The sequence below is a fragment of the Chionomys nivalis genome, chromosome 4 (genome assembly GCF_950005125.1).
Source record: "Chionomys nivalis chromosome 4, mChiNiv1.1, whole genome shotgun sequence".
NCBI classification, from domain to species: Eukaryota; Metazoa; Chordata; class Mammalia; order Rodentia; family Cricetidae; genus Chionomys; species Chionomys nivalis.
In genome coordinates, this window is record NC_080089.1 from 21,876,405 (window position 1) to 21,892,574 (window position 16,170).

The window sequence follows — 16,170 nt, forward strand, 5'->3', positions numbered from 1 at the left end:
AGAGGACCAGGGCTCAATTCCCAGCACTCATACGGTGGCTCACAACCATCTCTAAAATATAGTCCCAGAGGATCCAATTCCTTCTATGGCTTCTGCTGGCACTGCACATACATGATACATAGATAAGCACTCAGGCAAAACAACATACACATAAAACAAAAATGAAGAGGGAAAAAAGTTCTTTAAATCTGAACTGAGTCACAAAGTTCTGCCTCATGTACCATATTCACCTGACCTCTAGTCAGCCAGTAACACAGACTCAAACATCTCCACAACACTGTTTATAGGACGATGCTTTCACAGCCAGCAGGATCCAAAGATGCTTTTCAAAAGTTTGTTTAGTCCAAAAGCACACATTTTACTATACAGTTAAACATACTTATTTCTCATTGGCAAAAATATGTTAACTTTAAACCGGGCGGTGGTGGCGCACACCTTTAATCCCAGCACTTGGAAGGCAGAGGCAGGCGGATCTCTGTGAGTTCGAGACCAGCCTGGTCTACAGAGGCTAGTTCCAGGACAGGCTCCAAAGCTACAGAGAAACCCTGTCTTGGAAAAAAAAAAAAAGTCAATGTTTACCTGAGGTCACAGGAACTACTAGAGTTACTAAGAGAATTGTAATAGTGTAGAGGGAAATCCATCTACCAAAAGTGGAAGAAGTATATTATTCAGTGTATTTTGCTATAAGCCTGTGTACATGTCGTCCTTTCTTACCTCTAGACTTACCACACCAACCGTCTGAGCCAAGGGACTAAGCAAAGACATTGAAGAGATATTCAGTGCATCTTCCTGCTCTTCGCTGTTATCTGCTTCCACTCGCTCCAGCTCCTCTGGGCTCTTTTCCACGTCCAATTCACCTTCCTCTAGGACATCACTAAAGATGTCATTAATGACTTTGGAGCTATTGATATCATCATCCACATTCATTTCAATTTCACGCACTACTTCTGAAAAACATTTCAGTGGGTAGACACTAAGAACCAATGTGGCAGAGAAGGCTGAGTTTCCATGTTTACTAAAATAAACACAGTTACCCTAAGAAAAATCACTTCCTAACAATGGAGAGAGGACAACTTCCAATGCTTATAAAATCAAGATAAAGCTCATATTTAACAATATTTTAAAAAGTTGAGATATTTTCTAAGATATAAAGATTAGATTTACAAAGAAAGTAAACTTGGGGGCTGGAGAGATGGCTCAGAGGTTAAGAGCACTGGCTGCTCTTCCAGAGGTCCTGAGTTCAATTCCCAGCAACCACATGGTGGCTCACAACCATCTGTAATGAGGTCTGGTGCCCTCTTCTGGCCAGCAGGCATATATTGCATACATAATAAATAAATAAATATTTTTAAAAAGGAAAGTAAACGTGATGCTTTGGATCTGAGTGACAGTATTACACAGGAAATTACACAGGAATAAGATTCTGACTTTCAAAACGTACTCAGGAGCTGGAGATAAGGTTTGGTGGCTAAAGTCTGCTATTATTCTAGAGGACCCAAGTATAGTTCTTAGCACCCACAATGAGCAGCTCACAACGACCTGTAACTCCAGCTCCAAAACAAAACACTTTGTTTTGGCCTCTAAAGGCACCTCTAAACACACACACACACACAATTTAAAAATAATAAGTCACGACAGGCAATTGGTATAGGAGGTCCTTCTGTCTATGTGTTGCTTTTATTGGTTAATGAATAAAGAACTGCTTTGAGCCTATGGCAGGGAAGAACAGAACTAGGCGGGGAAAGCTTAGAGAGAAGCCATGGAGTCTCCAAAGAAAGATGCTGGGGACTTTAGCCGGTAAGCCACAGCCAGGTGGCGATATACAGATTAATAGAAATGGGCTAAATTAATATGTAAGAGTTAGCCAATAATAAGCTAGAGATAATGGGCCAAGCAGTGATTTAATTAATACAGTTTCTTTGTGATTATTTCAGGTCTAAGCTAGCCAGGCGGCCGGGAACTAACTAGCGGCCTCCCATCTCCTACAGGCAATGGTTGCACACGCCTTTAATTCCAGCACTCAGGAGACAGAGGCAAGTGGATTTTTGGGAGTTTGAGGCCAACCTGGTCTACAAAGTGAGTCTATGACAGCAATGGCCACACAGTGAAACCCTGCCCTGAAAAATAAATAAATAAATAAATAAAATAAAACAATAAATAATAAACCTTAAACAGCACTGTCCAAGGAGTCCCTTCTATTGTTAGGAGATGTCATATCATGCAGTAGTCAGCACAGGAAAATATCAGTCCCATCTCGAGTGATTTAACCACTAACGGTAGCACTGTGGACTCCCCATGGGAGGCCTTACCCTTTGGGAGGAGTGGGTAGCAGGGACAACTGTGGTTGAAATGCAAAATGAATAAAAATAAAAGACAAACCAAACCAAAACCAACAGTACCACAGCACAATGGAAGCTACAGTGTATCCTAGTGTGACAAAAAGGTATTGTAAAGTAACAGGACGGTTAAAATGAGAGTACTATTCTTATATTATTTTGTTATTTCTTACAAGGGACCTAGAACTAACAAGAATAATGCTGTAAACCAACCAGTTTCCTGCTCAGCCTTCAGGTCTGATGTGACTTTTAAGGATTTTTCCTCTTCTAAAAACAACGTTATTTTCAAAGGGCTGGACTTGGTCATTTTGCTTTCAGTGGAACCTACAAGAGTTTAAGAAAAATCAAATTAATGTGTGTGTGTGTGTGTGCATGCACACATGTGGCAGGAACAACCTGAAAATGTAAAATTAGAGAGTCATAAATCTTTATTAGAAAGCTATGCCTGGCTGGGCGGTGGTGGCGCACACTTTTAATCCCAGCACTTGGGAGGCAGAGGCAGGCGGATTTCTGTGAGTTTGAGACCAGCCTGGTCTACAACAGCCAGATCCAGGACAGGAACCAAAGCTAGAGAAACCCTGACTCCCTGACTTGAGAAAAAAAAAAAAAAAAGAAAGAAAAAAAGAAAAAGAAAGAAAGCCATGCTTGTACTTTTAAACATTGAAATCTATAAATGGAGGGAGAAGTGTTTTATCTGTTTTCTCTTAATTTCCTGTTTTTCTCTCCACATGAGGAAAAATGACAACAATAGTACAAGTTTTCTTTATTCAGACTATTTCATAATTAGTTTTCACCTAAAAAAAGAAAAAGTGTAAACAAAATCATCACTCAAAACTAAGTCCAGAAGATCATTTCCTCAGACAATAGACGAAAAGTCTTAGGTAACGCTAACACACTCACTGACAAGAGACTGACAGCACTCCTCTAAGATAGGAAACATGCCTGCTCTCCCTACTGAACACAATCATTTTAAAACCTTACCAAAAGCAACTAAATAAACAATAAAGATATAAAAGGCATCCAAACCAGAACAGAATTACCACGATTTTAGCTCACAAATGGCATCACCCAATGCTGACAACCCCGAAGATGCTACCAAAAAAATAAGGCAGCACATGGCCTGTTAGAACTAATACATTTAGTAAATTCAGCAAAACTACATAGAGGAGATAATGTCAACATCTAAGGGTGATTGGTGGCTCATACCTGAAATCTTAAAACACATGGCTAGAGCAGAATTGCAGCATATTCAAGGATACAAAGGCTACAGAGCATAACACTGAATGATACCAACAATACATACATACATACAAACATACACCTACACAGCAGTGAACAGTCTCAAAATAACTCCTGAGTGCTAGTTTCTCTGGCTGTCAGGAAGCCTGAGCAATCATCACCACTGCATAACCCAGATGTGGTGGCGCATGCTCACCTGTGACCATCGCATAACCCAGGTGTGGTGGCGCATGCTCACCTGTGACCACCGCATAACCCAGGTGTGGTGGCACATGCTCACCTGTGACCACCGCATAACCCAGGTGTGGTGGCACATGCTCACCTGTGACCACCGCATAACCCAGGTGTGGTGGTACATGCTCACCTGTGACCACCGCATAACCCAGGTGTGGTGGTACATGCTCACCTGTGACCACCGCATAACCCAGGTGTGGTGGCGCATGCTCACCTGTGACCACCGCATAACCCAGGTGTGGTGGCGCATGCACAACTGTGACCCTAGCACTTGGGAAGTGAAGGCAGGAGAATCTGAAGTTCAAGGGGATCCTGGACTATAGCTTGAGGTAGGTAAGAATGTAAAAGAAGAAAATACACAGGAATAAGCCCAGCCAAAGACTCAAACATTTGTACCTTAAAAACAGTGAAATTCTGCTAAAAGGAAGATACAAACACGAGGAAACATCAGGTAAAGCGCCAGCAGGACCAGATAATCTGCACACTCAATGTGATGTCTATCAAAATCTCCCTTTTCAGAGCAGAAAGACATCCTCAAATTTATATAGAATTTAAGAACCCCCTGAATATTCAAAACATTTCTGAAAGAGAAGAAAAGATTCACATTTCCTGCTAAAATGTATTATATAGCTGGGTTCAACTTAATGGTACTTTCTCTGCCAGGTGTAAGACCCTTGGTTTCAGCAACACATAAAAAGAAGAAAACAATTACAAAGCTATCCATGATAAAGAGGCTACTATTCAGAATATACAGATGACTACAACAACCCAACCATGAGAAATCGGATGGCTGAAAAATGAAAGAAGCAGGGTGTTGGGGGCAGTGGTGGTGGCAGCTCAGTCAGTAGCGAAGTACCTGCCAATAATCACGAGCAAGAGAACCTGAGCTGAATCCCAGAACACACATAAAAATCAAACATGGCAGTGTTCACTTCTAATCCAGCACCAGGAAGCTGGAGACAGGCAGATGTCCAGTTTATGGATCAGCCGCCCTCGCCTAATCAGGGAACAACAGGTTCTAGGTAAGAGAGCCTGTTTCAACAAAAGGTGGACGGTTCCCAAGGAAAAATACCCCAAACCCACGTAGACACACGTGCATGCACACACACACACTGGAACAGGCATGGCAGTACATGCTTATAAACTCAGCACCTGGCGAGGACAGTGGCAGAAATTTGAAGTGATTCCAGGCCATCCTAGCCGACCTAGTAGGTCCTGCCTTTTTTCCCCCCAGAAAAAAAACAGGTGTATGTGTGTGGGATGGATGGGTACAGAAGTCATTTTTTAAGAGAGGAAACGAAAATGACCACAAAGAAGATGAAAAATGCCCACCATCGCTATTCAGAAACACAAATAACACAATGGGATTTCACTTTATACTTATTAAGATGGCTACTACCTAAAACAAAAACATCATTATCAAAAACCACTCAAAACAGAAAGTAACAATGCTGGTAAAAAGCAGAAAAATTAGAACTTTGTGCACTGTTAGTGAGAACACAAAACAGTGAAACTACAACGAAACATGATGCAGCAATTCCATTACTGGGTACTTCCGTCTTCAAAAACTGCAACGGGGTGCAGGCAAACTGTGCACAGCAGCAGAGAGGGAGAAGGCACTGCAAGTGTACACGCGGAGAATGCGTAAGCAGCATGCTATGTACACATGGTGGGACAGTGTCCAGCTACAGGCCTCCTTCACCCAGGGTCTCACTTTCCAGAGTTCCAGTCTTCTGCTGCCATCCAGAAATACACCAAGCTACGACAACTCTGCTGCCGCATGAAAACTGCAGGACATGCAGGAGAACCCGAGTTCTTGGGGAGTCCAGGTGCTAGGCACAATTTTAAGCTTCTCCTACAGAATCTCGGACTGCATTCTTAAAGATTAAAGGACTACTGCTTGTTTCTTCTCATGAGGCATTTTAAGAAGACAAATTCACAACAACAATGTAAAATGGGAGGATAAAGCATCAAGGAGAATTTTTGTTTAACAGGTACAGTTTCAATTTTGCAAGCTGACTAAGTTCTGGAGATCGATGACAAACGAACATAGTTAATTCTACTGAAACGTGCACCTAAAGCCAGTAAGTTGTTAAAACTGGTTTTGGGGGATGGGATAAGGGTGGGATTTCATTATTGAAGCTCAGGCTTGATTTAACATTATGAATCCTCTCTTAGCCCATAGAAGACTGAGATTAAAGACATGGACCACCATGCCCAGCCAAAGCTGGTAGAGTTTATGTGATTCTTATTTTTATTTTTAGTTTTATTTATTTATTATGCATACAGTGTCCTGTCTGCATGTATGCCTATGGGCCAGAAGAGGGCACCAGATCTCATTACAAATGGTTATGAGATACCATGCAGGGGCTGGGAATTGAACTCAGAACCTCTGGAAGAGCAGCCAGTGCTCTTATCCTCTGAACCTGAGTTTATATGATTCTTTTTATATATCATACATTATTAAGATAAAAATGTCAGGTGCATGGTGGCGCACACCTTTAATCCCAGCATTTAGGAGACAGAGGCAGGCTGATCTCTAAGTTTAAGGTCAGCCTGGTCTATAGAGTTCCAGAACAGCAGGAGCTACATAGTAAGACCCTGTCGCAAGGAGGGAAGATAAGAAGGAAAGAAAAGAAAGCAAGAAAGAAAAATAAAAATTTCAAAGTGTTTGTGATAAGCCAGGTGTGGTGACTCACCTATAATTCCAACACTTAGCACACTGAGGCAGGAGGATTAAATGTTTTAGGCTAGTCTGGGTTGCACAGTAAGATCCTATCTCCAAAAAGAAAGAGGGATGGGGAAATGGGGGGAGGGGGAAAAGGAAGGAGGAAGAGACAGGGAGAGGGGAGAGGAGTGGAGAGGAGAGAAGGGGAGCTTCCTAGCTTCGGCCACTATGGCTCCTTTGCCACAATGGACTATATTTTTTAGGGCTATAAGACAGAACAAAGCCCGTCTCTCCTTGGGGAGGGGGCAACACATTAGCCAAGAGGGGGTTCTTATACTGGGAAGAACTAAATGGTCAGAAATGAGCTGACTGAACAGGAAAATAGCTCTGCCTGCGTATGGCACAGCAGTGCTCGTCCTCTGAGTCATCTCCAGCCATCTGTAGCAGCACAGCTTCAGCTACGTAGCAGGGGACACTAACCTGAAGGTTCTGCACTAGAGATCTTCACTGCAGTTTGATTTTCGGCCACTTTATCTGTTACAGCAGCCGATGGGGTGTTTGAAACAACTTGATGTTTCTTGAGGGGAGTATTCTGACAGTGAATGTCCTGCAAAAGGCAAACGGAGAGGTAAATTCTATTTCTCAGAATTATAAATCTTAGTTTATTAAATGAAATAGAACTATTATTAAATAACATTCTATATGTTTTTGAGTATAAAAGAAATAATATACTATTAAAAGGGTCCAGGCCAGTGTTAATAGTTTTCCGGGTGTAAGACTTCCATTATTTAAAATATTTTACCAGACCAGGAAGTGAGAAAGAATGAAAATTCACATCAGATCTCTGTCATACACAAACCAACTAAAGTGAAGGTAACACAAAAAACAATTTCCCCTGTCTTTTTCTCTATTGAGACAGTTCTGATATGAAGATTCTATTTAATCATCATTTACTCAAAGTACAAAATTCTAAAACAAAGCAAAACAAGGATAAAAGCAGATCCAAAAATAAGGAAGAAAAGAAGAAAAGCATGCATTGTTTTACTGTCTCCATACTGGACTTTCTGATGGACAGGCTTAGTTACTGCCCAGCCCACTGCTAACTCCCCGTAGTGGAGACAGTTTGTGATGGCCAGGCATGGTGGCACACATCTATAACTCCAGGCCGGCCTGGTCTACACAGTGAGTCAATGACTGTGAGAAGGATGAAAACAATAAAACACCTACAACAGACTTCTCACCCGAGCCTGACAACACGAGAACCACATCTCTGCAGTGTCTTATTAACCCTCGTTCAAAGCTATTACTCCAAGATTGGCCCTCAGAATTTAGTGCGCTCCATGACCACAGGCCCCACCAGCAACAACCTGGAGTTTCTTAGCATCATTAACAGAGTCTTCTCTGAACTCACAAGTGCTTCTATAGTTTAAGGCCTGCATCAACAAGGGGTCACCAGGGCTATCCAAGCAACCTCTCAGCTGCATCAAAATGTCAGCTCCAAAACCCTTCACCAACACTTCAATTTGGCCTCCCCTGAAAATGGTTTGTGCTTCTCCATACACCCCATCCTGACTGTGCCTCCAATCCCCCCAACACTCTCTCCCCTCTGGTCAGCTGATGCTCTTCTTCCTTGATTCTACTTACTTTCTTATCCCTCACCTCCACCCAGGGTGGACCTCAACCTCAGAACTCTTCACTGCAACCACTTCCTCACCAATGACATCATAGGGTTCATACCACCAACCTTCTAGACCTCTTGTTTGGGAAAACCCTAACCCAGGACTGACCAAAATTCTTCAAATCAACACCTAGACTCTTTGGCTATTCCTGTGCAATTTTGTTATAGTACACATGTATAGTCTTACAGTTCTGGTGGTTTGAATAAAAAATGTCCCCCATAGTTCATGTATTTGAACATGTGGCTGCCAGCTGGAAGTGTTATTCGGGGAGGTTTTGGAACCTTTTGAATACGGAGTCTTGCTGGAGGTAAGTATATCGTGGGAATGGGCTTTGATGGTTTATAGCCCTACCCTACTTCCTGTTCTGTTTCCTGTTTGTGGATGAAAGGATGGCCAGCTGGCTCCTGCCTCTATGCTTCATTGATTGTTGCCATCATTTCCCACCATTGTAGACTCTACCCTCTGGAACACTATGCTAAAACAAACCCTTTCTTCCCTAAGTGGCTTCTGTCATGGTATTTATCACGGCAGCAGAAAAGTCACCAACACATGGCCACCCGAGCCTCAACAGAAAAGTCCCTGACGCATGGCCATCCAAGTCTCAACTCTACTATCTTGGTCCCTTCTGGTTCTCAGTTAGCCTCTCTTCCCTTCAAGTATTTCCCCTGCCATGCTCTAGTCAAAGGCAGAGAAGCGAGCACCTCCCTTTCCTAGAAATAAACACAACAGCCACTAACAGACCCTCAGACCTGGCCAAGCAGTGCACCAGACATCAGGGCCGGCAGTTTCCACCTTGCTTTTCTCACAAACGGTTCCCTCCCCTCATCCTACAACTATCAGCTCCTTTCCCTTCACCATAACTTATTTCTTTTTTTTTTTTGCCTTTATAAACCATTTTATTTATTATTTATTTATTTATTAAAGATTTCTGCCTCCTCCCCACCCCCGCCTCCCATTTCCCTCCCCCTTCCCCGATCAAGTCCCCCTCCCTCTTCAGCCCTAAGAGCAATCAGGGTTCCCTGCCCTGTGGGAAGTCCAAGGACCACCCACCTCCATCCAGGTCTAGTAAGGTGAGCATCCAAACTGCCTAGGCTCCCACAAAGCCAGTACGTGCAGTAGGATCAAAAACCCATTGCCATTGTTCTTGAGTTATTTCTATCATAACTCCTTTCTATCAATGCTAAAATATTCCTAAGTCACAGAAAACAAAACACAATTCAAACACACTTCGCCTTTTTATACCAAGGCACCACCTCCTTTCTCCCTCCCATTTAGACAGAACTTCTAGCAACTGCCTATACTGGCTCTGCTCTCTTCCCCCTGCCAGCCCTCCTCATGCCTGCATTCTTCACCTCACACATCACAGCAGACTTCGTACTTGAAACCTCAGCACAAACACCAAACAGACAAATCTCAGTGGACTCATTTAAACCCTCAGGGGATAAACTATCCCTTCCTTCTCCTGTCTCCCTGGACTTTTATGACACTCCTGTATTTTCCACCCATGGTTTTGCTTACTCCTTTTGTGATAAACAAATGGGTTTCCGGGGAAGGAAAGCTCTGAACTCCCTGTTAGTATCATGTTCTTAAGTTTGGCCACATGCATAAGTGCTGCTATCTCATAGGCTCCCAAGGAACCATTTAGTACAACATAATCTAAAGATTCCTGACTCCAGGGACAGGAGAAAACTGTTCAGATTCTGGTACTATGGTACCAACGCCAAATGTTGCTAAGAAGTCTAGTTAAATATCTGAAACCAATCAAAGAAAATCATGGATGAACTTGAGAAAAGGAGAGGGAAGAGAAAAGAAAATTGGAACAAGAAAAATAAAACTATGGTAGTGACTGTCACACTGGCTGACAGGCAGAAAGATTGGTAACAGATTAGAAAATACTAACTGGATCTATATAAGTGTGACTGTGTCTGTTTAAGGAGGGACTTATTGAAGACTAACTAGAATAAAGAAACAACTAGAGGCATATGGAACCTGGAAAGATTGCAGACACTGAAGGCATCATATGTGGATGTGCTGGGTGGTTTTTGGTCAACTTGACACAAGTCAGGGTCATCTTGGAAGACTGGCTGACAGGCAAGTCTGTGAAGCATTTTCTTGATTAATAATTGATGTAAAAGTGTCTACCCCACTATGGGTGGTGTCATCCCTGGGCAGGTTTATAACAAAGCAGGTTGAGCAAGTCATGAAGAGCATGCCAGTAAGTAGCTTTCCTCCATGTTCTCTGGTTGAGTTCTTACTTCCAATTTCTGCCCGGACTTTTTTTCATAATGGACTATAAGATGTAAACCCAAATAAACCCCTCTTTCCCCAAGCTGTTTTTAGTCAGAGCATTATCACAATAGAGAAACAAACTAGAACAGTAGAAAAGTTAAATAGTCACCAAGGAGAATCGTAGATTCTTAAGAAGTATTTAAACCAGCATCTAAGGAGAGCACTAAGACTGACTGTAGGGTGGGATGGAGATGGAAAGCACAAGGAAAGGAGTTATTTACACCTCGGCACCAGGAAAGGGAAGGAGTAACGTCGTTGGAAAGAAGGTGTTTAAAATTGATTTTACAGTGACTCACACCTATAATCCAAGAACTTGGGAGGCTGAAATAAGAGGATTACTTAGTTTGTAACAGTCTAAGCTAGACTGAGAGACCATCCTCTCAAATTCAAAAAATTAAAAACTACTATTACTTTAGTACATCAGGGACTTTTATATTTCTTGTTCACATTACCTTTTGGGTTTCTAGTTGTTTGCTTCTTGACTTTTCATCCCTTTCTGCACTCCATAAATTGCTCTTGTCAAATCGACCACGAAGACATGCTAGTTCTTTTTCACGTTCCTAAACCCATTAGATAAGGCAGTATTTTACACAAGAGCCAACAGCATTTAAGAATATCCAAATACTAGTAAAACATTTCTTAAAAGCATGGTAGCAAACAATTGTAGTCCGAGCACTTGGGAGGTGGGGGCAGCAGGAGCAGCTCAAGACGATCCTCAGTTATAGAGCTAGTTAAAGATCAGCTAGAACTTCATAAGGGCTTATCAAAGGAAAGAGTTAAAAAATCATTTTTCTTGCTGGCGATGGTGGTACTCGGGAGGTAGAGGCAGATGGATCTCCAGGGTTCAAGTCCAGCCTGGTTTACAGGACAGCCAAGGCTACACAAAGAAACCCTGTCTTAAAAAAAAAAAAAAAATTGTACTCAGTTATAAAATATAAAGACTCATAACAGGGCTGGCAGGGGGAAGAGAGCAGAGCCAGTATAGGCAGTTGCTAGAAGTTTTGTCTAAATGGGAGGGAGAAAGGAGGTGGTGCCTTGGTATAAAAAGGCAAAGTGTGTTTGAATTGTTGTGTTTTGTTTTCTGTGACTTAGGAATATTTTAGCATTGATGGAAAGGAGTTAAGTTAATAATGATACATTTTTTTCATGTCCAATTTGCAGTAAAAGGTACAGTGAGCCGAAGTGATGCTTATTAAAGTCAGGGATAGTGATCAAACCTATAATCCCAGCACATGGAAAGCTGAGGTAGAAGGGCTACCAAGAACATAGGGCTAGCCTGGGCTGCCTAGTGAATTCCAAGGTAGCCTAGGCTACAGAACGAGATATGTCTTATAACTAGAGCATGTCCTCAAAAGGATTCTCTATAGCTCAGCCAAAAAGACCCATATTTGGGCTGGAAAGATGGCTCGGTGGGTAAGAGCACTGTCTGCTTTTACAGAGGACCCAGGTTCAGTTCCAGTAACTCAAAGGAGGCTTGCAACCATCCCAGTTCCAGGGCCTCTGCAGGCACTACATGTATGTGGTGCACACACATACATGCAGGCAAAACACCCTGACACTTAAAATAAGCTCATTTTTTTTTAAGAGACTCATATTTATTTCTTAGGCTCCATGCTGAGGTCATATAATAAGAATTAATGCAGAAAGCCTTACCTGTTTGAGCTGCTGTGCTACATGCGTAGTAGAAGAACATGTGTTTTGCTTGAATAATCTTTCCTGGATGGCCTTTGTGTTTGGAGTGATATTGGGGGTTCTATGGGATGCTCTGTAACTTGGACTTTCTTTGCTGTGTTCTTGACAACGCTCTCCAAAGCGTTCCAGGAAAGGCTTAATTCCTCTTCCTCCTATAAAAACATAGTTTTGAAATCTAGTCAAAATAACCAGCAATTATCATTTCCAAGGCAAAATTCTAAAATCCATTAGGTACAAAATGCTTTGTTTCTAGAAATAGTCATTCAAAAATGAAACTAAAATTGTTCAAAGAATCTATTAATAACATGCTCTAATTTTTTTAATTATATGTATGTATGTGTCTCTGTATAGGGGTGCCCATTAGTAGAAGTACCAACATAAATAAGTCAGATGTCAATTCCCCTGGAGCTGGATTTACAGGCACTTTTGAACTGCCTGACATTAGGGCTGAGAATTGAACTCAAATTTGCTCTGAAACAGCTGTACATATCATCTTAAATGATGAGTCATCTCTTCAGCCGCTATGCCCTAAAATGTATAGGATTTAGTTAATTAAAAAAAGGGGGAGAGGGAGCTGGAGAGATGGCTCAGCGGTTAAGAGCATTGCCTACTCTTCCAAAGGTCCTGAGTTCAATTCCCAGCAACCACATGGTGGCTCACAACCATCTGTAATGGGGTCTGGTGCCCTCTTCTGGCCTGGAGGCATACACACAGACAGAATATTGTATACATAATAAATAAAAAAATATTAAAAAAAGGGGGGGACACGAGAAGCTGGCTTAGCTGTTAAAAGTGCTTGCCGCAAAGTCCTGAGAGCCTGCATTGATCCTCAGAATCCTTACAGATTTAGTGGTTCACTAAAACCATTCATCCGAAATCCCAGACTCAGCACTCTACAGTCAAATGGGAGGAGGAGAAATGGCTGGAAATTCAAGAGCACAACAGAGAAATAAACAAGAGGCCCTGCCTCAAAACAACATGATAAAAAGCAACCCCAAAGCCAGGCGGTGGTGGCACACGCCTTTAATCACAATACTCGGGAGGCAGAGGCAGGTGGATTTCTTTGAGTTCGAGGCCAGCCTGGTCTACAAGAGCTAGTTCCAGGACAGGCTCTAAAACTACAGTGAAACCCTGTCTCTAAAAACCAAAAACAAAAAAGGAAAGCAACTCCAGACAGCTGTCCTCTGACACTCATGCAGGCCACAGCATTCAAATAGGCACATAAATTATTTCTTTTTATAAATTATGAGTTACACAACTAATAGTCGTAAAGACTGCTATGTGAAACAGTACAAAGTACACACACATAAACACACCTGTTGCAGAATATTATTTTAAAAAGAGGACAATACATCGCTTCTCAGCCTTTTGGCTAAGATCAAGTGTAAAAGAGAACAACACACACACTTATATATATTGCCACCTCTACCAAAAGGTTGTTATTTAAAGTAGAGTTAATATATCGGAGGCTGACAACACTTTCCTGCGATAGACATGAAAGTAAAGACTGAAAGAAGTCACAGGAAAGAAATAAACAGATGTGGCTATTATAATAAACTTTATTTGAAGAAGAGAACAAACAGCAGAATTCAACATATGGCCATAGTTTGAGGACTACGTGTCATTTACTACCACTTCAGGTATATATCTTTAATCCCAGCACGTGGGAAGTAGGGGCAGGTGGATCTGAGTCTGAGAGACAGCGAGGACTGTTACACAGAAAAACCTTGTCTTGAAAACCAAAACCAACCAACCAAACAAAAACCATTGTGACTCCAAAGGACCCTATAATTATCTCTTTTCTGTTGTCACTGTCGTCATCACCCTGCCTGCAGCTTCGTGAACGCTGGACATCAGACTCAGAGCGCGTGCATCCAAGAGCTCTACCATTGACCTCTCCGTTTCCAATCCTCATCTTAGTGCATCTAGAAACTGTCAATGGCTTTCTGCTTACTCTACTTGAGTTAAACACAGGCTAGGGATATGGCAGTTGGTAGAATATACACTTAAAGGGCACAAAGTCCCATTGTTTAATCCCCAGCACTGCATAAACTGGGTATGGGGGTGCATGCCTGCAATAAGAAGATCAAAAGTCCAAAGTCATCCTCACCTACAGAGTAAGCTTAGGGCAAGCCTGGGGCACATTAGCTCCTGTGTCAAAAAAGAAATACACTCAAAAAAAAAGTTGGGGAGTGGACAGGGAGATGGCTCCATAGGTAAGACCATTTGCCCTGCAAGCATGAGGACCTGAATTTAAATCCTCAGCATCTGTGTGAAAAAAGACAGGTACAAATTTATATGCTTGTACCCTAGCCTTGGAAGTAGCCTTGGAAGGTGCCCAGTAAGGAAGCTTCAATTCAGTGGTTGGGAAGATAAAACATCATTATGTCAAGGTCATCTTTGTCGGCATAGCAACTCCCCAGACCCTGGAGACTATGGGGATCTACAGATGGAGACCAGCCTGGGCTACTGTAAGTCCCAGGCCAGCCTGAGATACATATGAAGATCTTGACTCACAAACCGGAAAACAATAAGTGAACATAAAATAAAATGTTGAAAATGAGCATACGTAACCTGGTGTTGCAGGTTTGTCTCTGGGTTGGGACTGCAGACAAACGTCCCTGTTTGCTTCCTCTTTGGTCTGAACTGCCTGGGGTAAAGCTGCTTTCTCCCTTGGCTTCAATGCCTCTGTTTTCAGAGGGCTAGCGCTTCTGTGAAGTATCTCAGGAATTTGTGCCTCACAGCTCTTAGTACTGGGGGTGAGAGCCTCAGATTTCACAGGGGAAGAGGTGGCTTTCTGAAACAGGACAACACAGGGTAAACAGCAATTCTATCACAGTTAGAGCCACAAACAACTCAAGCCCCACTTCCTTGGCAGCCGCTAAACAACTCACCAAAAATACTGTTCTTCTGTTCTCTAATATATCATACTAACTTGAATGGTTTTAATCAGCTTATAAAATGCTGCTGTTTAAATTGTAGGCAATTTAGTCTCACAATATATTGACATTTAAGTAGTTATCAGAGGTAGGGTCACTCACAGTTTTATTAGAAAAATTTCAAATTATTGGATTAGTACTTTTATTAAACTTTCAAATTATGTTACATCAAATTATTTTTAACTAAATTAATATCAATTCAATAAGATATGACTTGAGTATTCATGACTCAAAAGTACTTGGGATAGAAGTGTTTAAGACTTTGAATTTCTTTTTTTTTCTTTCTTTTTTTTATTTATTTATTAAAGATTTCTGCCTCCTCCCCACCACCTCCCATTTACCTCCCCCTCCCCCAATCAAGTACCCCTCCCTCATCAGCCCGAAGAGCAGTCAGGGTTCCCTGCCCTTTGGGAAGTCCAAGGACCTCCCACCTCCTTCCAGGTCTAGTAAGGTGAGCATCCAAACTGCCTAGGCTCCCACAAAGCCAGTACGTGCAGTAGGATCAAAACCCAGTGCCATTGTTCTTGACTTCTCAGCAGTCCTCATTGTCCGCTATGTTCAATGAAGTATCATTGGGATGGGACCCAAGCTTAAACACATAATTAAATTCTGTTACATATACACCTTAGACACTGCCTGGAAACAATTTTAGATTATCTTAAAAACAAATATTTCGCTGGGCAGTGGTGGCGCACGCCTTTAATCCCAGCACTCGGGAGGCAGAGGCAGGTGGATCTCTGTGAGTTTGAGGCCAGCCTGGTCTACAAGAGCTAGTTCCAGGGCAGGCTCCAAAACTACAGAGAAACCCTGTCTCGAAAAACCAAATAAACTCAAACAAAACAATACTTTCAGCCTGGCAGTGGTGGTGCACACCTTTAATCCCAGCATTCGGGAGGCAGAGGCAGGTAGATTTCTGAGTTTAGGGTCAGCCTGGTCTACAGAATAAGTTCCATGACAGCCAGGGCTACACAGAGAAACCCTGTCTCAAAGCACCAGAAAAGAAAAAAAATTTTTTTTCATGCAAAAAGGGTGGGAGCACAGCTCAATGACAGTTTTTGCTCAGCATTCTGGAAGCCTTGGGTTCAATTCCCTGT

At 42.2% G+C, this 16,170-nt stretch overlaps 1 protein-coding gene across 2 annotated transcripts in view; it reads right to left on the bottom strand.

Moving 5' to 3' along the window:
- Anln (anillin, actin binding protein) overlaps positions 1–16,170 on the bottom strand; it is a 63,444-nt gene that overhangs the window by 33,774 nt on the left and 13,500 nt on the right. For both annotated transcript variants that reach the window (XM_057768021.1, XM_057768022.1), the window contains exons 5-10: positions 14,712–14,934; positions 12,099–12,289; positions 10,898–11,005; positions 6,958–7,084; positions 2,550–2,660; positions 715–947 (exon numbers count right to left, since the gene is read on the bottom strand). In XM_057768021.1, coding sequence (XP_057624004.1) covers positions 715–947; positions 2,550–2,660; positions 6,958–7,084; positions 10,898–11,005; positions 12,099–12,289; positions 14,712–14,934 — 993 coding nt within the window. The remainder of the gene's footprint in view (positions 1–714; positions 948–2,549; positions 2,661–6,957; positions 7,085–10,897; positions 11,006–12,098; positions 12,290–14,711; positions 14,935–16,170) is intronic.